The following is a 25,589-nucleotide window of genomic DNA, read 5'->3' as shown; positions in this document are numbered from 1 at the left end:
TCAGTTGTTGTAGAGTGTCTAGGAAATTATGTACACAAACCAAAAAAACCCCACAAACCCAAACAGTTCTCCGTTCCACGCTTTGTAAACCACTGGTGGTTGTTTACCCACTCGTGCACATTGGCTTTCTGCATTCTGATTTTTTTTAAGATAAGTGAACCTCTCCTTCTTGCCAGTTGGCCTCATGCAAATTCTATATAAGAGTTTGTGGATGTGTTTCTTTGTCTGTTCACACAATACACAATGCCTCCAGTTCAGTGTAAACTTGGATTGCTACCTCAATTGCAAGAGTTCATTTAGGTTGGATGGTCTTTAATTTGTCCACTTAATTGCACTGTACTTGTGCATGTTCATGATTTAGAATGCTTTGCCACACTACATGTAACATTTTAAAAGCACTTCTCTGTTACTAGAGAAACATGGCTGAACCCAGCCCCTGCACAGCAGACAGGAATGGCTCTGGTGCTTCTCCACCCTCAGGACAGCAGGGAAAGGCAGGCAGGGGAGGAGGAGGAGAGGGGACCGGGATGGGGGGAAGTGGGAGGGAGGGGGTGTTTCTTTTGAGCAGGAAGGGGAAGAGAGCGAGTATTTTCATCTGCTTTAGGAACTTTGAAAAGTCCCTGGAGGTTCCTGTAGTATGGTCCAATCTAAAATGGGGTGTAGCTGCACCACTGTACCCCCTCTGGATACTTCTCTGCAGCTGAAACATTGCTTATAGATCTGTAGCATATGCATTCCCGCTCTACTGACGGGAAGCTTAGGTTGCTCCAGAAAAGGGAAAAATATACTTGGAAAAATAGAGTTTCCTTGATAAAATGAAGTATGGTCACACACCATGTCAAAATGACAAGTTTGAGTATAACTTCCTAGCATAGATGAGGTTTTACAGCAACAGTAATTCCTTTCTTAAAGTGAAACCATTTTTGGTAAAGAAGAAATTGAAACAAGTATGTCAAGGCAAGCACAGTCACAACTCAAAGACAAGAAAAGGTAGTAATTGTTTAAAGGAGGTTGTGTATTCATTTACTTACATCCTTTGGTTTTCTATATATGCAGAGGAGCTCAAAATATACATCTGAGTGCACCTATACATGTTTGTACATATGCACAAATTGGACTAGGTTATAGAACTGTTGCAATGGACAGAATGTGTTTTTTTTTCTTGGCACTACAGGTCTGTTTGAGAATTACTGGATGCTAGCATGACTCTCCAGGTCTCATTGTTCCAGATGAGGGAGTCAGTCTTAAGAGTGTTTGGCATGAGGGGGAGGGGAGAGGGAAATGAGGAGGAAGAGTTGTTGGGAATGAACATACACTGAAGAGCCAGTATGCTGCTGTAACAATGGCTGGCACAGTTGGAGAGCCATTCACCATTGGGTATTGCCATAGGCACTGATGCGAAGAAGCATATTCAATCAAAAGAGGCAAGGGTGAAAAAAGGAAAACAAAATGTATTATAAATATATCACGAAGGACATAATGGCTGATAAGTACACGAATGGAAACCAACAGAAATAATTTGTGTAGATTAATTTGTATATCAAGTACAAAGGAATTTTTGTTCATTCATAGTCTCCTGTTTGTTACTTTTTATTTTATGATTGCTGCTGCTATTTCCTTTTCTTATTATCTTCTTTGCCTGGTCCCTAGCTGTAAGTCTCCATTTATAATAGTATTACTTTAAATAATGGAAAAACTTCAAAAGCATTGATTATTATTGACTCACACCTACCCCTGTGAATAGGTATTCTAATATCCTTGCTGTTTTATATGTTTATACTAGTGTTCTGTTTTGGACAGAATTGGAACTACTATACAAAGTGTTATAAGACTTATTCAGTAGTACCTGACAGAGATGTGTTCAAGTTCTGTGTTTCTAGAAAAGGAGTTGAGAAAAGATACTAAATGCATGTAGTATGTAGCATAGCAGAAGCATATGCATCTGAGTTTGTACAGTGCCTAGCACAATGAGGTTCTGGTCTATACATGGGGCTCTTGGGTGCCAAAATACAAATAATAAACAGGAGTGCTATATGCCCAAAATTTATTGTTGTATTACCCCCATTTTACAGATGGTAAAAATGAGGTAAATCTATTAAATGGTTTGCCCAAATCCCTAGAGAGTGAATGTTGGAGTAGGGATTAGGAGAACCAGTTCCCGGTTCTTAATTATGTGGTCACACTCTGGGTACTCAGTTTCAAGGAGTACATTGTATGTGTATGCAGTAAAAGTTTTTATAGCCTTACTAATGTATACTATGGATGATTGCTTCACAAGCAAGATATTGTGTCATTTCTTGTCCCAGTGTGTATGTATGTCTTCCTCCCAACAAACTGTCAAATAAATATTCTGGCTTTTTTAAGTTTGTAAAAGCTTCCATGAGTGTAGCTTTTAAAACAGTTATTTTTACTTACAACTTTGGTTTCAAATCTCTTGTTATAGAATGGTTCAACTACAAAATTGAATTGTTTTTAAGCTACAGTGTATAGTCTATATTATTGGCAATACTAATAAGCTAAATACATGAGCAGACCATATTACATGACACAACAGAATTAAGCGAACTATAATAGAGATATTTAGGTTTTTAGAATGGAAATATTCTCTAAATATCATAGTCCTTTTTAAAAATATTAGAAGGAAAAAATATTTACAGACTGTAAATGATAGCAAAATTCTAAGTGCTTCACATGAAAATTGCAGTTCAAGTCAAAAGAGGTTTCAGACTACCTTAGTACATCAATTAAATGTGATTACATGTGTTTTAAACAAAAAGTCCATATAATATATTTTAAATAGTTAACATACAGTATTTCAACAGGGGAAATGTTTATTAGATCACTACAATCTATTTTACACCATCAGCATTTCAGAGGGGCTTATAATTGTGGTAAATTTTTATATTACTCATATTCACACATTAATGAACAGATGCATTGTTACTATTGGGATTTTGCCATTTGGCCTTTCACATCTCTAATCATGAATTTCCTACTGAGATCTTTACCGTTCTAGCAGAAATTCAGTCATTGATACATGGTCTTACATTGCATTCATTATTCTTAGCTCATTTGTTGTAGCTCTTCCTGAATTACTGCTGGAGTCAGGTTGCAAGGACAGCAATTTGTTACATGAGTTGTTTCATTGTAGACACTGGTGCATAGTCAATAGGTTTTTATTGACAAAACCAAAAAAATGCCTAAATAAAGTAACATTCAGTTTAATCACAGACACTCCTATCCTGGTTTATTCATAGGTGGTTAACTATGATTTTTGATCTAGCACCTTCCAATAACATGGTCTTGAAGGAGCCATTCATTTGACTGGACTATTTGTTACAAGGAGGGTAATTGTGCTAAGTTGCTGGGTAGCTGAGCCATGTATCCACATGGTAGTTAATACAGAGGCCTGCAGTGAACCTGGAGTGTTCTGTAGACTTCAGAAACCAGGCTACTGTTGCTTTAACTCTACAAGTTAGACAGAAGACTTCTGTTTCTTTATGAGCACACTACAGCGAATATTTTGTCTAGCTGCAGGGGAAAAGCTTTGTCATGGACTTTGCTGACAATAGACTTAAAAGTAAAACGGTCTGCTTTTGGTGCCTGGAGGTTCTGTAGCCTATTGTTAGCTCACAATGGATTTCTATTGCTGCATTCCTGCTTTGCAAAGGTTTGTTAGCTTTTAATGACTGACAGTCTTCTATTGCAAATACCGTATTGGCTCTGGCCTGTTTACATGCTACTCAAGAATTCTTTAAAAGCACAGGAAAAAAAGAAAACAGCAATGTTTATTTGACCTATTCAGATATATATTTTTAAAAATGGTTTCCTTCATGAAGTGTTTACTGAGAAAGTACAAACTTTGAAAGTATTTGTAAAAGTGTCTAAAGCACAGTGGAATCTTCTCATCGTGAACTCGGGCATAGAAATATTAGTTACAGTGCAACTCTTATTTTCATTGTTACCTACTTGGAATTTTAGAGTTTGTAACAAAAACTTCTATTAAAAAGAGTCCCTGGTTGTTAAAAAAAAAGTTGGGACTAATTCAGTAGAACCCTACAATTATACTTAAAAATAAATAAATAAAAATAAAACTAGAGACAGAATGTGGTGAAGTGTGTATATGGAAAAGATCAGTCTTGTAGTAGGCTTCATTTGTCAAGGTGGCAACTGCTTCTAAGGGGGAAGAAACTACTCAGCAGCATGGGGGATGGAGTTGCATGCACAGTGAGAGAGTATTTGTGTATATGTTACGGGTGTAGGTTGTAGCCATGTTGGTCTAAGGACATAGGCAGGTAAATCTGGTATCTTTTTATTAAATCAACTCAAATAGTTGGAAAAATTCTTCTTAGCAAGCTTTCAGGCACAAATACCTTTCATCAGGCTAAGAAAGTTTCTGCAGATGGTCTGTGCTCTTCCTGGATGGAGTGGTAGAGCAGTCAGAGATATGTAGTTACGTCATTAGTCCATGTTTTATGGGGTCTGGGTGCCTTTTGTGTGTTAGTCAATTTAACAAAGAATTGGGGTTGTTCACTTGGTCCTAGTCCACATATCCGTTGTATATTGTTGGCAGTATAGAAGGGAGAGGGCAGACTATGTTACAGTTGTATTAAAAACTGCAAGAAGATTTTATGAAACTGATTCTTGAAAGCTTCAAGTTGGGGGTTCAAGAAAGTTGACAGAATTAGTCAAACAAGATAATGAAGGCTCCTCATAATGCTTTTACTGTGGGGAAAATTAACCAGTTGCTAATAATGGTATGGTCTCTAGGCCAGACGGTCCCTTTGATAAGTTAACATGTACTCTCTTTATGCACCTAGTAGGGGGTAAACAAATACAAATACACATAAACACAAATGTGGAGAATAGCAATATATGTCTTAGATCCAGATAATAAGTCTGGGTATTGTTATTTAGATGGCACATACAGGGACACTTATCTTTTAGTACACTCCATTTTCTAAGTGAATGCAGTGCTAATCGTGGGATTGAAAGCTATTGTAATTGTGTACCCATCTAAATGCTGACAAGAATATACAATTACATTGTTTGGAATTGAGTTTAATGTTCTCTGAATTTTATTAGCATTTATATTTACTTATGCATTAAAATTCTACACAAAAGAGAGGTCAGAATACAAGAGTTACAGACATAAATATCAGACCCATCCACACCCTCAGTGTATTTTTCCCTGAAAATACTGAACAAATATATTTTATTAAAAAAGAAAGAAAAGAAAAAGAACTGATAGAAATCTGAAATGAGCAAATAATGGGTTTCCATTCTAGGCACACTTTTTTTCCCCCGTCTCTGGATTTTGCAATCTTTTAAAGCTTTTTTTATACCCAACTTTTAAAAATTATTATTATTTACAATGTGCGTGTTACTGGAAAATCTTTCCATCGTGTGCTTACCACCACACAATGTTTAAACACACATTATAAAGTGGATGTAATTGTAAACACTCAGAGGGCTATAATTACATGTAGCAGATTTAGGAGCTAATTCTTTGGCTCCCCCTCCGCCCCCCCCTTCACTATTTTTTTACCCTGGATTTTATCAACATAATTATTTTTTGACTGCAGACTAACACCCTGGAATTGACAAGCATCCATTATAAGTAGGAACTTGTTCACCAAATTGAAAAACAATGAACTGCAGGTTTATATGTGCCCATTGTCATACAGAATTACTATGGCTTTGTTCCATAGGAGGAAAAAGCTAATGATTTTGAAACAGCAGGTGACAAAACACATTCTTTTTTTCCCTCCCCTCTTATCAGTTTGTTGATGAAGTCATTATGAACTGGGGCCCAGACTAGGGTTGGCCTTATTTTTAGCAGATAGACTTTTAATGAGTTCTATTGTGGAGACAGTCATGTTGATTTGCTTACATTTTTTTCCCCCTCCTTCACTCAGAAACTCCCAGCATTGAAAAGCTACTATCAAAGGACTGGAAAGACAAGCTTCTTGCCATGGGATCAGGGAACTTTGGAGAAATAAAAGGTAACATTGTCTCTGTGTTAAAGTGAAAGAACAATGAAGAGAGAGAGAGAGAGAGAGAGAGAGAGAGAGAGAGAGAGAGAGAGAGGGTGTGTGTGTGTGTGTGTGTGTGTGTGTGTGTGTGTGTGTGTGTGTGTGTGTGTGTGTGTGTGTGTGATTAGCAAAACAACTTGCACGTTTTGTTTTTCTTTCAATTTTTTTCTTATTTCTCAGGAACATTATCACTTGGGAGATAAATGAAGTGTACATTCTCCCTGTGCGGTTTTAAATAAAGCACGATATATTACCTTAAATGAATAAATCACCTCCAACTTTGTAAGACTTTTGTTACATTTTGAATTCTGTGTTTATCAATGTAAGAGTAGTTCTATGTAAGATTTAAATAAAAGTCAACAGAGATTTTGTACAATTCACATATGAAGTATAACCCAGTTTAGCATCCATCCATAACAGGACTTATGTGGAGTCTGAGGGAGATCAAATGTGCTGCTTAGTGGTTTTGGTACAGACTGACAATTCTGTGTGTAGATGAAAGGGTAACATTTATGTAATGTTACCTCTAGGTACTGAAATTAGTTAGTGCAGATTTTAAAAGACAGCGTACAACATCTGTGCATTAAAGCACGTTCCTTTAAAGCCCAGCTCCAGAAGGAAAATGACAAAATTTGACCATTCTCCAGGAGCAGCAGCCTCTACTTTGCCAAGACATTTCCCCATTTTATAGGTGTGAGGTCATTTTAGGCAACCTACCGTTGTTTGCTTTCTGTAATACAGTATTTTCCTGATTCTTTCTGGACACTTCTGGAGACCAAACTTAAAATAAATATATGTCAAACAAGTTGAAGTTTCTAAAGTAGAGAGGTTGATATGCCCGTGAAAGAAAACATTGAGTCTAATTCTCTTCCAGTTTACAGAAGTGCAAGCTTTTTGGTTTGGCTTTGGTCTGTCTGTCTTTCTCTCTTGTTCTCTCTTGCTCACTCTCTCATTCTCTCTCTTTTTTTCACAAATAAGCCACCAACACCAGCCAGCTCTAGTCCACTGACATACACAAGTAGCAGAGTATTCCACTGGCTCCCCCAGCTTCTCTACTCTGGGAGTGACATTCATATATGTATTTACTGCTCATTCACTTTGCAAAAAAGTGGACTGTGCTTCAGCATGAGGTGTGAAGCACGATATTTATTCCCATTATTGTATTAATGGTTGGCCAAACCTTTAGGTCTCTTATTCCAGTTTTTGTGCAGAAAACCCTCCTGTCCCTGAGCCCACTTTCCCTATGGCTACAAGTCAATAGGCCAGAGGAGTCCAGTGCTAGTAGTGAACTTATTTGTGATTGCTGTTCATAAGAACAAAAAACATACATGATTTTTAAATAACACTGTGATGTATTGTGAACTAATATATATGTAAGGCATTTTAGGCTCTGGTGCATGGAGAGCTTTCATTTCAAGTTTGGGCTGCACAGAACTTCTTTAACCCTTGAAATGCTTAGAGTCTTACACAAATACTCCCAAAGATCCTTCATTCTCTTTGGACAAAATAAAGCTACTCTGAAGTATGCTCTGTATTGAGAAGGCAGTCTGTTCCAAATCCCTATGATCTTGTTCTGTTGGAGGGCAATCTTTTTTTTCCCCCCTCCCCTCCTCTCTTTCCCCTTCACAAGTTAAACTTGAAAGCAGCAGCAACTATAAGCTAACAGGAAAGAAATCCAACGCCCTTTCAGTCTCATCTGGGGGGAGGCTGCGGAACAACAGCAGAACCTCAAAGAAGTATTTTCTTTGCTTTAATTTTTGTTTTTTAGCTTCATATTTTGACCACAAGTTGAGTTCTTGTTCGATGGCTCTATACAAAAGCCTCACGTCTGATGCATTTTAGTGGAGCTTTGGTTCTATGGTTGGGGGCATGGTTATTAGGTGTTTAGATCAGGTTTGGCAGTAAGCTGTGAAAACAGGCATGGGTTTATTTTTCCTACTGACTGCCGTGACAGTTGCAATTATTGTCCATTGTTCGTAGGTGGCTAGAAAAGAGGGAGGATACAATAGAGTGTTGCCCTTTGGGGGTAAATGAATTTGACTTACAGGTTCTTGGGGGGTCATGGAGGCAAATTATTTAGTGCCCAGGAATGTGATTTTCATGGCATCACCAGCCAAGAATGGCCAAAAAACAATGGGTCAGCTGTATTGCAGCTGCATTTAATGAGACAACTTGAAAGGTGTACAAGTTGAGCAGTTCTGTGTGCACTCACAAGCATTGTACTGGAAAGAAGAAATATTTTATTACTTTTGTACCAGTGCAAGGTTATTAACAGGGGTTTTTTTCCGTTGTAATTCTTTCATTAATTTATTTATATTTTTGGCTTGTCAACTGCACCATTTTTTTCCACTTCTCTGTTAGTGATGTTTGAGAACACAGATTCAAATAGTGTCTTATTTCTGCACCCAGGAATGTGGGCAGCACTAGAACCATAATGTGCAACTTATCATACACACTTAATATTATTTTCCATTTAACTGCTCAGAATTTCATTTTTTTCATTGGATCTGGGGGAGTTTTACTGGGTCATATGCTGTTGTCTTAACATTAGGATGCATATTGTTATTGCGTGGGTTTATGTGGTTACCACTGAATTAAATTCTCTGTAAAAGAAAGATAGAGATGAAAATGTAGTGCAAGTCTACTTTTATGTAAGCAAAACAGCAATATTTTAATGAGGGCAAGGAAGTGTGTACAAGGGTTAGAGGACATGGTGGCCAAAAGAAGGCTCTTTAGTTCTGATCCCAGCTCTGCCCCATCTTTTTTTTTTTTTTTTTTTTACTTTCAGAAAGTCTTTATGCTCTTACTTCTCAGTTTACCTATCCTTAGAATGAGGGAAGCAATGGGGGATGGGGAAACCAATCCATGTTACAAGCAAGATTGAAAAGCTTAATTATTAGGGACCTACCTAAATCCCAGTTTCGCAGATATCACGGAAACCATGAAATCCAGGGTTGCTCATGAAATCTGTGGGGGGAAAAAATGTAATAAAACAAGCTTTTATTAAGTATTCTCTTCCCAGGTATGTCCCCATGAGGGGAAGGCGCTGACTGGTGGGACGGCACAAAGGGGGCAAGATGGTGGCTGCCCCTACTTCCTCCTCCCCTCCCAGGGCCTCTCTACCAATCAGTGTTGAGAGGTGGGGCCAGATGAAGGGCAGCCAGCAGTCAAGATGGCAGCGACTCCCTCGTCCCTCTTCCAATTAGTGCCAAAGGGTAGGGCCACTGTGAAATGCTTGCAAAATGGGCTCTTGGTGCCAGGACAAAACCTTGAAAATGTTCTCGCCATTAGTTCAGTAGGCCCATACCAATTATTGGACCTACTGCACAAGGAGATCATCAGCTGTAAGGGTTTTCTGTGATTTAGGCATGTATCAGCTTTTTTTTACACCACATATATAGGACAGGAATATATAGGACAGGAATAATGATGTTTTGAAGAAAGAAATACAAACTTGTCAGTGGAGGTTTCTTCAAGCTTATTTTAAAGGTCACACAATTTTGCTCCTGCTGAATTCAAGAAAGCTTGTAATAAAATAAAGACCAATATAAGATATCTTTTAGATTGTCCAACACAACAAGCAATTAAATTATTAAAAACTTTTAAAATATATATTGAACTAGTTAAGATATATGTTTACATGTGTCTACATCCACCATTTGTGGAAATTCCCTCTAGATTATTCAAAGTTAATGTATATTTTTGGGTTTGGTGGAACAGATTGGGTTTCAAGTCTCAAAGTGATCACCTACAGGAATCAAATTTGCCTCCTGTTCAGAACAGCACTTTGACTTCTATAAATTACAGGGTGAAGCTAGGCGCTGTATAAAGCAGGCGTGACCAACCTGTAGCACAAGGGCCACACAGGCAGCCTGTGTATGGCATGCAGCAGATCAGTGAGGGAAAGAGCAGAACAGTGACAGACAGAGCAGAGAACAGAGCATCAGATTGAGTAGGGAGCAGAAAGCAGCAGTTCAGCCCTGATGTTGCTGGATGGCCTGGCCTGGGCCCAATCTGACCACTTGGGGTTTGGAAGTATGGCAGCAGAGGGTAGCTGTGTTAATTGCCACGGCTGTCCCACCACCACATTTCTCAACCTGTGGGAAGCCCTGTGAGCCAGATGCCATGGTTCCATGGGCTAGATTTGTCCCATGGGCCCAGGATGGATCACCCTGTTCTAAAGCATTAGTACAGATTACAGAAGAGATAGCATGGAGGATGGACCAGAGCTGGTCCTTGCTTCAAGCACTTTGTTAATTAGACTTGCTCTGAACAGGGTTTTTTGGTACAGAGAAGTGGCCTGCCTACATTGTATCCCCAGTATTACTAACACCAGTATAGCATGAGCAGTGATGACAAATCTTTAAAAACATTTCCAGTGCGCTTAAGTTCTTTGGTCCAATCTCATTTCTCTCTCATTTAGCAAGAATTGTCAAGAAATAAAAATACACTCTGATATGTCCCTGATTTAGCTGAGTTTGAATGGGTGTATGGAACAAAAGGCTAAGCTGACTTTTGTTTATAATCTTTTTGATTTGGTTTGCTGTTGAAATGAAGGCATTCTTTTGGAACTGTCAAGCCTGAACCTCTCAAAAAAGTTTAGCCAAGCCTGAACCTGAACCTGAACTTTTATTGGAGAAAAGCCCTCTCCATTCTCAAACAACTCTGGCAAACTGTTTTTCATATGCCATGTAAGAATGAACAATCCTCAGAGCAAATCTGACCCCCAGTTGCTTCCTCTTAAAACCAAGGTAACTCCAGATGCAAATGAGCATAATTGAAGGCAAGAGGACTCCACCATGCCTAATCCCTTAATAAACCCATAATATAAACCTAGACATTTATTTTTAAGAGGAGAGGGATGTTCTGTGCTGTATGAAGTATCAATATAAGTATTTATATTGAGCAGTGTCTGATATATGACAGAATTCTGTTTGCTGGAGACTCTAATCTTGCTTATATGTTGGGAAGATGGGGCATGAGAGTTTTTTCAGTGAATGGTTTTATAACTGCCAATTATGGATAAAGGGAAATAATCCATTCAATGATACTATAGCTTATCAGAGCCCATGAATTAAAGACATATGTTATGTAGATTCAATGTATGGATTAAAATGGATAATCTGTTAGGTGACACAGAGAATCTTGAGATAAGTGGGCTATGCAGATTCAGTATATGGATTGTGACGGATAATTCCATTTAAGTAACGCTGGACAAATTGAAGACAAGTAAGCTTTGGTTAGTGCTCAGGTTATGTGCGGTAATCCGGTGAGTGACACTTTGGATCTCATAATCTGTAAACTGAAGACAAGAAAGCTAAAGATTCATCATTTTAGATGTGGAGAAGGAGAAGGGGAGAAGATTACTCACGAAGAAAACACTGAGTTTAAACCTTTGACTAATAAATCCCAGATCCCAAGGAAATAAGTGAAAGCTGTGTGAATTTTATATTTTCAAATCAGCATGTGAAAAATGTGTGCACATATCTGTCAGATGTGAAACTGTGGCAGTCTTTTTTTATGGATAGCATTGCATTTGGAATGGGGGAAAGGAGAGTTTGAGAGAGCCATAAGTATGGGAGGTAAGATACATGGGCTACTTGACTTTTAAGTATGAAACAAGCAATACTTATTAAGACCTGTCTAGTATCTTCTTCTTGGTGTGTGTATTAACTTTGGATTTTTAATATAGTGGCAGTTTGCTGACAATGAGCTTTGGTTTTTTGCTAATATTTCAGTGCTGGGGAGGAGAAAACTTGCCCAGTGGCACACAGGGGAACCTAAGTTTTAAGAGGAAATTTGGCAGCTGCTGAAATAGTGGAGGTTGATCTCAGTGCAATGTGATACTCTCAGACTGTAAAGAAATAGAGTGTGCCAACTGAGCCACACCAACGCAGTGCTTCTTTCAGGGCAGTTGAAAGACTGAAATGGAGACTGTGACTGCGTGGAGCTGTTCCCATTTGTCCCTACAGTGAGATGCTAGCCTGAGGAATGTAAATGGGCAATATGTTGGGTTGAACACCTCCAAAAGGATTGTTGGGACACTTAAAATATTTAGAATATAAACATTGAGGACTTTTCACAAAGTGCCTGAAATGTTGCTTTTGAACTGTGCTAGAATATTCCAGCTTCCTTTTGTGTAATCCTAATATTGCAAATAACGGGAATAAATTCACATTCTACTTAACCAAGTACTGCTTTTATTTTTTCAAAGCAGCTATTAATAGAGGAAAAATAGTCTAAAATGGAACTAATTAAAATAACAAATGGAAATTGCTTTATTTTGTTTGAATAATTAGAGGCCAAACCACTATAGTTACATATCATCTAGAGTGTTAGATAACAAAAAGGACTTAAACCAGTTCCTCTGTATACTAAATTACCCTCTGGAAGACTTGGCTGCTGAGCTAGTTACCAGGGTGTCAAAATAAAGCAAATACATATACATACACATATAGTATCTTTTACTGCTACATAAAAATTACACTATGTGAATGCTGTTATAGCTTGCTGTCTGGACAGTGGAACTAACCTTTCAGAAGCAGTCTTAATACAGATGTAGTTGTCCACTCATTTTGTAACCTTGACAATAAGTTGCTAACCTGGTTAAATACCAAGCTTTGTTTGCAGTCTGCTGTATGCAAACTTTTATGACAGCAAATCAAGAATATTCATTGATAACTTATTTCCTGCCTTGCTAATAAATGATGTACTGGGCTTTTGGTGAGCAGATGGCTGAGGATTTTTTCTGCACAGAATATTCACTCTTGAGAGTAACAATAGGAAAAGATGATAATTGTTCATCAAATGTTTTAGTTCTTTCTGACACATCCTGCACTGAAAGCTTCAGCCAGGATATATTCTCAATTAAGGATAAATATCAACCTTTTAGGTTGTTATTCCATAAAAGATCATGCTTTATTTGTCAGTACACAACATTGCAGAATACAATACACTATAAGGTAGAATAACATGATATTTTAAAGCTACGGCTTACCTAGTAAGAAACAACCAGAATGTTTCCTTTTATTAAGCTGATTTCACAATCCATCAGATGGAGTCAATTAATTTAGCAAGATATATAGCTGGAAGTGATGTTGGTCATGGTATACTACAGTTGGATTAAATGTTTTGTGAAAGATGCTGGTTTTCAAACTGTCCTGGAAACCACAAAGATTTACTGGCTTGATAAGCAGCACGCCAGCTCGTAGTAAACCCTTGCTGTAGCTACTTCCATAGCATTCAAGGGATAAGTGCAAGTGCACAAATGCCCACAGACACACACACACACTCGCCAATATAGCATTAATCCATATTATCACCACCTAGGAATAAATGCTAAAAATCTCTGGCTCAAGACAAGACAAAAGAATTGCTTAAATTCTGTACTTACCTCAGCCAGATAGTTGTGTTTATCAGACCACATTTCCTGAAAGAACATAACATAAACTCTCCAGTGCCCCGCATATAGAACTCCTGTTGACGTCAGTGGCAATTCCATGGGTATATAAAGGGGAGATTATTCATCTTTAAAATAAATACCAAGTTTTAGGGCTGTAATTTTAAACAGACTGTGTTCAAGATAGAGTTGGGCATCAAATGGGAAGTTGACTTTGACTATGTGCACTTACGTTCCATTAACTTAAATGGAAATGTACCATGTATGTCAGTACAGAATTGTACCTGGGTTTTTTTAATCCCTATATGTTACTAGTACAATGTAAAGAAAAAAATCTAACTTACATCTTGAACTGCATGGTACTAGTTTGTTTTCAATTGTTCTGAGTTTAGAGAACAAAATTAGACAATTTGTCCATTCCACTCTCCAGGTTACAGTGGAGAACAAAATGACACTACATTCCAGTGTCAGGTGCTGCAAGTGGAAATTTAAATCGAAAAAAAGAAGCATGGTTTGAAAAAAGAAAGTAGTAAAAGTATAAAGGAAAAATATCTATTCACAGGAGTTTCAGCCCTGGAGGCTTTATTTAAATATCATTCCTGTTGATACTATGGGAAGTGCGGCCATTACAAGGACTGTAGAACAATAAGCTATTCAGTTTGATAGACTTCCGCCTCATTACTTTTTTCAATTTTTTATTTTCAAATTTGGTAAAATGTTGTGCCTAATCTAATGGCCCATCTTACTGTAAAACACATAATTTAGCTAAACCATCAGACATATGTCCCGGGTTTTAAATGGTTTATGGAGGATGGTTGTGATCTCACTATTTTAACAATATTGTAGCCAGGTTAAGGAACAAACTGTGTGGTAGCCTGTTTTCCAGATTTGAATACTGTTGTAGTGCAGATAGGGTTTTAACCTTAGATAGGATTCTAAGTTATATGATATTTGCCCATCATGTATGAAAGATTTACAAAAATGCTTGTACTGTATGACACATCATGAAGACTCCTGTTAAAGCTGATGGTAAAATCATAGCCTCTGTGAAGCCCATGAGTTTTGCTACTGACATCAGTTGACCAGCCATATGACTGCTTATGGTGCATAAAAGTTAGAGGATGACCTAAGATACGTCATTTCACCCTGGAGCCTCAGTTTCCCCATACTTAAAAATGGGTAATAAAGCTTGGCATCCTGCCGGGGTCATTGAGGGGATCAATTACTAAATGTTTTAAAGTGGTTCAAAAATGAAAAGTGTTCTATTCTGCATGAGTTAAGTATCATTTTATTACATCTTGGCACCATTTGAAATATGTAGAGCAACTTGAAACACTTCTTATTTCCATTTAATTTATTTATTCTCAGTCAAAATCTTGTATACACAAGATGTTTTACAATAACTGTAGTTTATGATATGAGCAGAATACAATATCATTCTGTCTGCTGGGCTTTACACTAGCACATTGTTTTCTTTGATTTTTCTTTGAAAGACAGATGCTGATGATTCAAAAGCTATTTAGGTAATTACTTTGATAGTAAACTGACTCAGGGGATAAGTTTAACTGTCTGTACTGTTTTTTTCCTGTACCTCTGATTGATAACATTCAGAGTTATTTAATCTAACAATGTCATACAGATTATCCAAAACCATGCTGAAGCATTCTCTAGCTCTTCCTACCCACTGTTCACCATGTAATGTCTCAGAAGTTAGCTGGGTGAGGCCAAAAAATTCTGAACATTTGACAGTCAGCAACTATGGCTTCAAATTTGGTTGTCTGTCAAAAATACATGGCTGTCCCGATTCCTGAGTTGTGTTCTCCTTCTCTTAAGTAGATTAAAATAAAGTATTGCTGCTGCTGTGGTGTTTAAAGCAATTTCTCTGTGTTCTGTTTGTTCTGTTTTGGATGAATATTCCAGGGTCTCTCTCCTTCATTTGCATACTCTGTGTCACTTAGTCATATTGGTGTCCTCATTCTAATGGTTATTTTAAAATGTTACTGTCACCACCAGTCTGAAACTGTAGATCCAAACTGAAAAGATGCAATGGTTTATTGTACACTAAAAACAAGAAAGGAAGAAAGAAAGAAAGAAAAAATTGTACTTAAATGCAATTTTGATAATGTCAGTTTAGGATGAATCTAGTTTGACCACACATAACAACACTAATTTGAGTCTCTCATTACTGCCGCCTGCTGTGACTGTTGCGTGTTCATTGTGTCTGGGTCTACAAATACATTTTGTTCCTAATCCCACTTCATGCCAGAAGAGAATAAATTGATGGGTCTGGAAAGCATCTTTCCTGTGGTCATTTGCTGCCTCAAGTCATGGGATGTACACTGATGCATATGCTGCATGGATTGCTTTGATAAGTTTGTTACAGAATGTCCACATTTTGCTATTACAGTGGTAGGGGACAATCAGAACAATATGCCCATCCAGGCCAATATATCCTGAAAGGCAGGTGGTCTGGTGGTAAAAAAAGCTTTGTTAAACATGAAATGCACCCTGCCATTTGTAGTGGATTTGATGGTAATTAAGTGCAATTTTAGAGGCAGTCATTGATGTAGTCCACTCTCCCGTTCCTCCTTCCTCAACACCTGTGTGAAGTAGTCTAGCTCATTGTCTATTTGTACACTTCCATAATGGACCATTCTTTTTTCTTTTTCTTGTTATTTCCTAATCACCGGCCATGGTATAGACTCAGAGCACTGAAACCATATGAATAGTGAATAGCCACAATCACATTTATTTCATTTCTACTAGACTAGCTCTAACAGTTTAAGAGACAAACTGCTAAAAATGGCATCTGAAACCAGTGTCTGCCTATCTTAAGTTTCCCAACATCACTACCAGCTTCGCTGGTCTTGGCAATCATGGGACTTTATAAGGATTCCCTAGAATAATGACTAAAATGTCTCTCCCTGCATAGTTGTTAGCATAGTTAAGTATAATATTGACACAAATTTTGGTCTGTAATAGTATTTATATAGCTGTAAAAACTGGAATTAAGTTTAGTGATTCTGGAAGCAATATTAAATAAGGTGGCATTCAACGGTTTGGGTCACCTCATGTTGCAGTTTAGCAGAAGATAGCAGCAATAAGATGAAGCATCATCTTTTCTGTTTTCATGCATTTTACATGACCAGCAGAACAGGTATGTACATCAGAACCATTAGTAGGTGTTACACCCAGTTACAGAGACACTTTCAGTAGGAATTTAAACAGGTTTCATAGCTATAGTTCAGGGCAACAGGAGCCCTGTTTAAATTATATTGACAGCTAACTTTTAAAGTCAGTTTACCTGAATCGGTTCTAAATCTGGTTATAATTCTGTGGGCAGTTTCCCCAAAGTTGAAAAACTCTTCCCATTGACCAGAGATCACTGCTTGTATTTCAACTCTGAACAATAATTTGGCTGAATTTCTTGGTTACTTTTAAAGGCAGCATGAGAGTTCCCATATGTAGCACTTATGGTTTTTAACTGGAGGTGAACAGTTTTAGCTTTGTGCCATGTCTAGAAATGGGTACAGAAATGGTAAATAGTTCCCTAAATCCACAGGATAATTAAATAAATAATGGGGAACATTTTTGGTCATCACCTAAAGCTTTTGCCTGATCACTGCTATAAATGTCTGGTGTAAAATATGTTGTGATATCCATTCATCATATGAATGAAGTATTATGTGACAGTATATGAATGACAGTTGTTAAAATAGTGCAAAATATGCCATGGTCTCTATTCTGGTTTTCATCATTATTCCAGTCTAGATTTCAAGCTAATTTGCTTAGCTGTTCACCCTTCAGTATTGCCTTTTAATGATGCATTAAATGGCTTGAATAAAACAAAGAATGCCCTAACACAAACTGTGTTGAAACATTTTTGTAATGTATGAGGAAATTTAACTTTACCCTTTTCAGCTTTATGCATAGCTGCACTTTCCTGTTTTCCTCTTATACCCAATACTTTAAAAAACATGTCGGTGATAAAATTATTAAAAATAATAATAAATGGTAGCACTCCTTTCTCATCTCAGAGGTTTTTGTAAAACATAAGTAACAATATAGCCTGATGAAAAAACTGAGGCATAGAAATGTGTTATCTTTTTTTCTCTCCAGGCCCACAGTGAGTTAGTGGCAGAACTGAAAAAGAGAATGTAGGTTCCCTGCCTTGCTCTGATTCTTTGAGCATGGCTACCTAAGCCCAAGCTCTGAAACTGTAATTTTCAAATTACTCTTACATCTTAAATAGAGCAGTCCTTTTCTCTTAGGGAGAACTTTCTTGTTCCTCAGTAAGTAAATAACATTAAGAGGCAATTCGAAAAGGTGTATAATATGTGCTGAAGTTAGGCAGATATGTCTCGTTAGCAATCCATGCGACAACACTGACAGTTTTAGTGGAGGTCTGTGGCTCAGTGCCATCAGTGATTTAGAATACAGAACTAAGTGTCAGCACTTGTAGGTCCCTGTTCTGCTGCTGAGTTGACCATACAAACTATTTGTGCATCAATTTTTACATATGGAAACATTTTTCTGCCTCTTAGAGGTGTAAGGTTTAAAGATTTCTGGCTGCCTTGTAAGTCTCATCTGAAAGGTACCATATAACTTCAAACTTAGCTGACCAACTAATAATATCTGAATATCTTTAACATGTCACCATATTTATCAAATAAACTTCTTGACAGGTATTTATTTTCACATGTCCCTAGTTAACTAGCTAAATATTCTTTTTTTTCTCTCTCTCTCTCTGTCACACACACACACACTGCAAATATTTTTATTTTAAAGCTTTTTAATAACATTCTTCAGTGTTTTAACAGTTTCAATTTCTGCAATGTTAGCAAAGCATTGAGTATTTGCCAATGGTTCTATAAAAATCAAATGGTAATTATTATATAAGCTTTATCAATGGTATAAAATATTAAATGTTAATTTTTGGGTAGCAGGTCTGGAATTGTCTTTTAGGATAATTTCAGCTCTACTGTGTTGAAAACTTCACTTTTTTTTGCAAAACACCTAGGTGTGGTGTGTAAAGGGCAAGATGAAGTTATAATAGACACTTCAAACTAATTGCATGTTCAGGCAACAAATGCATTTCTTAAAGTGCTCTATCTCTAATGTTTGGAAGTGTAAATTGTAAATTAAAAGTGTTTTCTCCCCCACTGTTATTATTCTACCATAGGATTCTATTTCTTCTCACAGGTTTTAACAGTACAGTTAGAAAGTCCTACATTTCTGTTTCATCTCTCAAATTTCCATCTTATCCACATTTTTCCAACTATTTTAGTTGGTCTAATAAAAGATAACGGATTTACCCAAAGAACATTGCCAACTTACTCACAGGCTTTTTGATAGTTTTTGAGAATACACTGTCATAGCTCTTTATTATAGAGCAAGATCCTATTCCTATAGATCTTGGGTATCTTAATACATTCAAACCAATGACATTACTTTTATACTGAAAGTTTGACCCTACCTGTTCTTCCGGGATGCACGTAACTGTCTATAAAGACATGAAAGGTTTGGAGTTGGTCAACATAACAAAAAAGGCTGTTCCTGCGAGTATTGGGATGAAATCAAATAAATGTGAATTAAACTAAATATCAAGCAAATATACATAAGAGTGACATCTATCAGTCCAGGCTATATTCTTACAAAGGAAGTGGTGGCTGACTTACTATTTTAGATATTTAAATCCGGTCTAGAAGACTCTAATAAATCTGTTCTGGGGAACATTCCTGCACTGGCGCTGTGGGGAGGGGAGGATGGACTAAATGAGCTATTACCAATAGCTCTTTTCCAGGTCTGTCTGATAATTGGCTATGAGCATATTTAGCATCGTCGCCAGTTTTTCTTTTTTTTTCTTTTGACTTGGAGAACACTGGTGACATTGGCAGCAGCCCACTTCTCATGTTTGAGAAGGGTTTGTGGCAGGGCTGTCCCAAAATAGACTGCTTGTAAGAGGGGGCATCTAGACAGGAGTCTTACATTTTTTCTCAAGTTTCTTGGGAAGGGACTTCATGAGGGGCTGGTTTGTTTGTTTTTTTAAGGGAAGGGGTTTTTGTTGCTAGTGGATTAGCTATCAAGTGTTTTTTCTTGTCTTCAAAATTCATAGAAAAAGAGCCTAGGCTGACAGAACAGTGACATTTTTATGTATAGCTTTTGCTTCATATATTTTGATATTTATGTGGTCTGTGGGGCTTTTTCTATGCTATTCCAAATTACACCTTTATTTTGCCTCTTCCTGGTAAAAGGAGAATCTTTTTCAGGAAAATATTAGATGATCGTAGCCAAAGCGTGTTTCTGAAAGGGAACTCCCTTCTAGTGGACTTGTACGTAATAGAAATTCAGTGAGAGTAAAATATAACATAGAGACTGAGCTGGGATTAACTCACTCAACCTCATTGCTGTATCTACACTAGACTCTTGTTCTTATGAATTCTTATCAGTGGGTAGCAACAGCAGTAGCAGCTATTGACATTTTAACTATTGTACCATCTAATCCTAATCAGAGCAGATCTGGATGATGCAGTAGCTATTATGCTGGCAGCTGCTCCACTCTGTAGTGCTAATGATGAGAATGTTAAAGAAAATAAATGCAATGGAGAGAAAGCTTCTGTGCTTCAAAGGTGCCGTTTGTAAAGTGGGAATGATAGTACCTACCTTGCACAATAACAAGGTCTGTGTGAACCGGATATATCAATATCTGATCTTGATAAGAGTTTTTTGAGAAAAAACTGGTGAAAATTTTATTTTTAATTAGTTGATTTTGATTTCAATAAATATAAGCAACTTTGAAATGTGGAAACTTTGCACAAAATGCTTTCTTCAGGTTTTTTTCTATCAATTCTACTGGATAGGAAACAAAGGGAAAGTGTGGGAAAGGGTGACTGCAGATCTCCAGTCCCAATTCAGTATCTTCATCAGAAAGCTATCCTTCTTGTCCCACATTTCTGTAGCGTGAAAGACCCTAGTTGTTCCAGATGCAGAACAATTCAATATGTAATGCAATATGAATTTTACTAAAACTCTGCTTATACTAAGAGTGCCATGTAAATATTACCGAGAAATCATTTTCCTCTCTCTCTTTACCTTTTTTCACCATCTAATGCCCAGGGACTCCAGAAAGCCTAGCTGAGAAAGAAAGGCAGCTTATGGGTATGATCAATCAGCTGACCAGTTTACGGGAGCAGCTGCTGGCAGCTCACGATGAACAGAAGAAACTGGCTGCGTCACAAATTGAGAAACAACGCCAACAAATGGAGCTAGCTAAACAGCAACAAGAACAGGTGAGTGATTATTATAGCGACTCTAATTGGAAGTCCCTGTCCAGTAGTTTTAACTTTCCAATGATGTACTTTGTGGCCTGAAATTCCTCAAGTTTGTTCTCAGCCCAGAGGTAATTTTTCTTTTGTTTTTTTCTGGGTGCGAAAAGTTGGATTAGAAAATATTGGGCACATTACTTTACCTTAGCAATGGTAAAACTTGTATTTTGTTTATTTTAAAATAATTGCCCATAACTTGGGGGCTGTGAAAAAATCTCCTCTAAGATGTCTTTATATTTGTAAGTGCAAATAAGTGAGCAAGTTAAGCCCTCCAGAGTAGGTTTCTGCCACTTGACAGCAGCAATGCTGAAGTGTGAGAGCAAAATTTGGCCTTCAGATTATATAGTGACACAGAGTAGGGCATGTGCCAAGTTTGGATAGAAGGAAATAAGTATGTAAATATGTAAAACAAAACCACTGAACAACATATGATAATGTTTTTCCCTTTTAAAAGACTTCCCTTTAAGTGCTAAAAATCAACACTTATAAGTATATACACCTACACTTTTCAAGTGCAAACTTGTCTTCTCATTTGAACAATTCTAAGATATGACATAACATATGACATGTAAGCCTGTTCATGGAGAGTGCCACATTTCCTAATGAGGTTTATATATACAGGTGTATCAAAAGCAAATGCACGTGAATGTATGTGCAGTTTTGCATGAACACAGAAAATAATTAGAGACGCAGCTTAACATTTTCTAATGTATACTGAGTGCTGTTCTCCTAACACACGGTTTGTTACCCATGTGACTTTATATCTTTAGATCTTTGTACGTTAAATAACTGGTTTTGAATGTATTTCATGGCATTAGATATTCCATATGTGCATTAACATAGGGAAGCAATGTATTTATACAAATGTCTGATCAATTCCAGCTCTTTCTTATTTAAGAAAAAAGAGCTTACAAAAAAAAGCAAAAAATCTTGTGACTTGTATGAAACTTAGACAAGACTGGGAATTCATTTTTTCTACATTTACACTGTTCTCCCACATTCATGTATATTGCAATATACACCTTTTGACAGCATATAATAAAATCACTGCATTATGCATGGTGTTATGCTGTCCTCAGGAGCTAGGTCTTTGTATTTTCCAGTTCTTGGTCATTTAAAATCTTACCTTTAACACTGTATATTTTGTCTGAGCTGTTTTGAAGAGACCTATCCCTTAATCCTAATGTCCCACTTAACAAAAGGGTTTATAGGGAATAGCAGGGAAGATGAATAATCGATTAAATGAGTAGTGATCTCACACTGATGCTATTACCCAGACATGGGTAGGGAGGCACAACTGATTCTCTTGCCCAGAGACATCCAGCAGCAGCTATTTCCAGTTTACTTTTACCTGCTGAGGTCACTATTGTTTTAGTGCCACTAAATAGTCTGAATGAGAAAAAGCAGAGTAGAAAAAAAGGCAGTAATAAAACAGTCTCATGGGACAAAAGTATTTTTTTCTCATTTAGAATTTTGTTTGCACTTCTGTATTATGTGCAAACTGGAGTAATCTGATTTAAAAATATATAAACAAAATTATTTTTGATCCTTTAGAGATACATTCCATAAGCACTGAGAACTTTTTTCCCCTTCCCTCAGGCTATCAAATTCATTACTAGTAGGTGTTTCTTATGGTGTTAGTTTAGTAATGGAAATTAAAAATTTATTTGAGGGGAGAGCCTCATCAGTTCTACCCTCAGTAAGTGTGTGTAATTACCATAAACACAGATTCTGCACACATGTCACAGGGGAAAGAATAGTCCTTCTAGTAATGATAGCAGTGCTCTCTTAGCTGTTTACAACAGTGGAGCTGTTTTGATAGCTGTAACAAAACTTGTGGAATTTTAAAAAGAAAAAGAATGCTTTTTAAATCTGAGGGGATAGGGGAGTAAAAAAAGGGTTATTCCTTTCAGTTACTTGAGATCTCCCTACCCTATCTTCTATTATTAGTAAAAATTGGTCAGAGTAGAACCTCTGTCACTTTATCAGCTGTGTCCCTGGAGGAAAAGGTTTAATACATTGAGTCAGGACACCTGGACCTAGATCCTCAACTGATATAAATTTACTTCAGTGGGGTTTTGGTTTTTGTTTCTGGCAATGATATAGTAAGCTGGCTTTGGTATATACTTCAGGCACTGAGAAGTTAATTAATTTTTTTTAAAGTCAAGTACCAATCTCTCTGTGCTTGCATTTCCGTATCTATAAAATGTAGGTAATAATACCTTACTCCTAGGATTCATATTTGTAAAGCTCTTGGAAATCACCGGCAGGTAGGATGGAAGTTTGAAAAGTTTGTTACGGTTTGTTCATTCTGTTCTTTGCCGTTTTTCCTTTCCTTCGTATTTGATGTCTTCTCCTCAGTGTTCTTACACCAGCAGAGAGAAGTGGCTGATCTCTTTTCCTGACCACCAGTGGTAACAGCCTTCCATAAATACCTAGTGGGTAGGGAATCTTGTAGTCTGTCTCACCTTCTCTCAATACATACCAGTGCCGTCCATGAACTTCTCTTTTACATGAATACGAGCCATGGTTGTGTGTACCTCCTGCCTTTCTAGCATGCCAGGCTGCTCCCATCCGCACACTGCAGCTTAGTTAGCTTAATAAAGTGGTGTAAAGAGCTAAGAGAGGTAGAAAATTCCTATGCACCAATTCCAAGAATAATGATACATCGCTTACATTTCTGATATGCAATTTTTCCACAGATTGCAAGACAGCAGCAGCAGCTTCTTCAGCAGCAACACAAAATTAACCTTCTGCAGCAACAGATCCAGGTCAGAGATCATATCTCTACCCATAATTCCTGTTCTATCCTTTTCTTTTCCTTTCTCCCCTCAGTCATTACAGTCATGTTCTTTTTTAAAATCCTAACAGATAGGTTTTGGTATAATTTCAGGAAATAAGAAAGGATATTACCAACCTAAAATTCTATGATTCTGTGGAAGCCCTTGTTATTATAATTGATTTTACACAGATAGGAAGCACCATTGACTTCAGAAGACTGTACTTAGGGCTTGAGGGATCAGGCCCTAGAACAGTGACTTGATCTGTATGTCATGATATACAAAAGTGTGCCTACCAGTGTTGGAGGGGAAGTGAGTTACTGATCCACTCCCATTCTTTTCTCTGGTTTTCTGTTGTCATTTGCAAATCTAAAGGGGGCTCCATTTACATATAAGAAACATACAACACTATTTCTTGATGGAGGAGTCAGCCAAAAGGTACTGGAGAACAACTGAGGAGGGCACAAATCATTGAAACTTGTTGTTATGCCCTGTATTAAAATGTTATGGCTGTATTTACATTTCCTTCCTATGTGGTTTCACATATTCATGTAATTTCACTTTTACATCTTCCTTCCTATAAATTGTATCCTCTGGAAGTCAACAGCTTGTTACAGTTAAAGGACTAAAAGTCTTTCGCTGCTCATTCATTTTCCAGTATGCATCAGTTTGGGTTTGCAAGCATTGACTGTACTTTCTAAGACATTTAGCTACAGACCCAACCCAAACTCCTGGTTCCAAAAAAAGTTAAAACTTTGCAGAAACTTGTAACTTATTTCTACAATGTGATGACTATACCATAAATCAAAATATGTTTTGGACAGTTTGGGTGCATATCTGTCTTCATAAAAGCTGGTTTTATGTATTATGCAGTGATGCTCATCAAATAAAAGCATGTCTGATACAGTGTAGTGCTTGGCCCTTAGACAAGCCCTGAGTGTCCCTACTAAAGTCAGGGAGGTTGCAGGGTACAAAAGTCAGAGAAGAACTTAGCCCCAGAAAGCTGCATTACTTTCTGAATCATAATATTATTTCAAAATATCATGTCAGCCTGGACTCAGAAAAAGAACAGTAAACACTAAAATGCATTTTTGTGAATTAAATTTTAAATCCTGGTGTCAGAGAAACTAATTTGAATCTGTCGATTTTTGGTGGAGTTACAAATGGAGCAAAAATGTTAGACTGAAATATTTTAAGTCCTTTGAGCTAGTGCTACAGGATCATAGAAGGCAACTGGGTTTACCTTGCTCTTGAGAAGTTGGGGGCCAATAGTAATGTGCATACTCGGCTACCTGTGTGTGTCTGTGCATTAAGTTATGTTTGCTGGACTCACTTCTTATATGCTTCAGCTTAGTTCCCTGGCATATGTTACTGTTAGACTTCCTTGTCTAGGTTACAGTCTTACAATGTGTTTTGCTAGAATCTATTATCTAATCCATTCTAACATACCTTTTCCTTTAGCCAAGACAAACCCTTGGACTAGTTTAGGCCTGATCCTCTTTTGATGAAGATTTGAACTGGTAAAAGCTGCCTGTTAGAACAATGACATCTCCATTTAGCAGTGACAGCCTTGTTTAAATAAGGAGTTTAATTGCAGGTACAAGGCAGGGAAGGAGGGGTAGAAGCAAAGGTGGCAATCCTCCGGGGAGACACTGTTCCTCTACTCAGTTGCTACTTACTATAGATTTAGAAATATCAGGTCCTGATCTAAAGCTCACTATTGTCAATAGGCTTTAGATCAGGGTCCAGCCCAGCTGCCTTTTGTAGTACTATTCAAATCTCTTGTTACACTATTTTTATGTTACTTTTCATCTTCCTTTCATGTGTGTGTTTGTGTGTGTATATGTGGGTGTGTGTACACTGCTACATTTGGAATAATGTAAGTCCTTTGGGGCCAGATTTTTACTTGAGTAATGAAAGGAGAGTTACACTTTGTAATGTGAAGAAATATATAAAGTTTACATGTATGTACAACCTTGGCACAATCCCTGACAATCTAGGTGAGTGATCATAAAGCATTCCAAATCAGTATAGTAAGTAGACATTAATG

General features: G+C 37.3%; 1 protein-coding gene across 12 annotated transcripts in view; it reads left to right on the top strand.

Moving 5' to 3' along the window:
• SOX5 (SRY-box 5) overlaps positions 1-25,589 on the top strand; it is a 549,709-nt gene that overhangs the window by 331,766 nt on the left and 192,354 nt on the right. For all 12 annotated transcript variants that reach the window (XM_019544450.1, XM_019544448.1, XM_019544444.1 and 9 more), the window contains 3 exons: positions 5,919-6,005; positions 20,551-20,723; positions 23,462-23,530. In XM_019544450.1, coding sequence (XP_019399995.1) covers positions 5,919-6,005; positions 20,551-20,723; positions 23,462-23,530 — 329 coding nt within the window. The remainder of the gene's footprint in view (positions 1-5,918; positions 6,006-20,550; positions 20,724-23,461; positions 23,531-25,589) is intronic.

Source organism: Crocodylus porosus, unplaced genomic scaffold (assembly GCF_001723895.1).
Source record: "Crocodylus porosus isolate Cpor-Errol unplaced genomic scaffold, CroPor_comp1, whole genome shotgun sequence".
NCBI lineage: Eukaryota > Metazoa > Chordata > Crocodylia > Crocodylidae > Crocodylus > Crocodylus porosus.
Note: the sequence above shows the minus strand (reverse complement) of the source record. Positions and strands in the feature narration are given on the sequence as shown.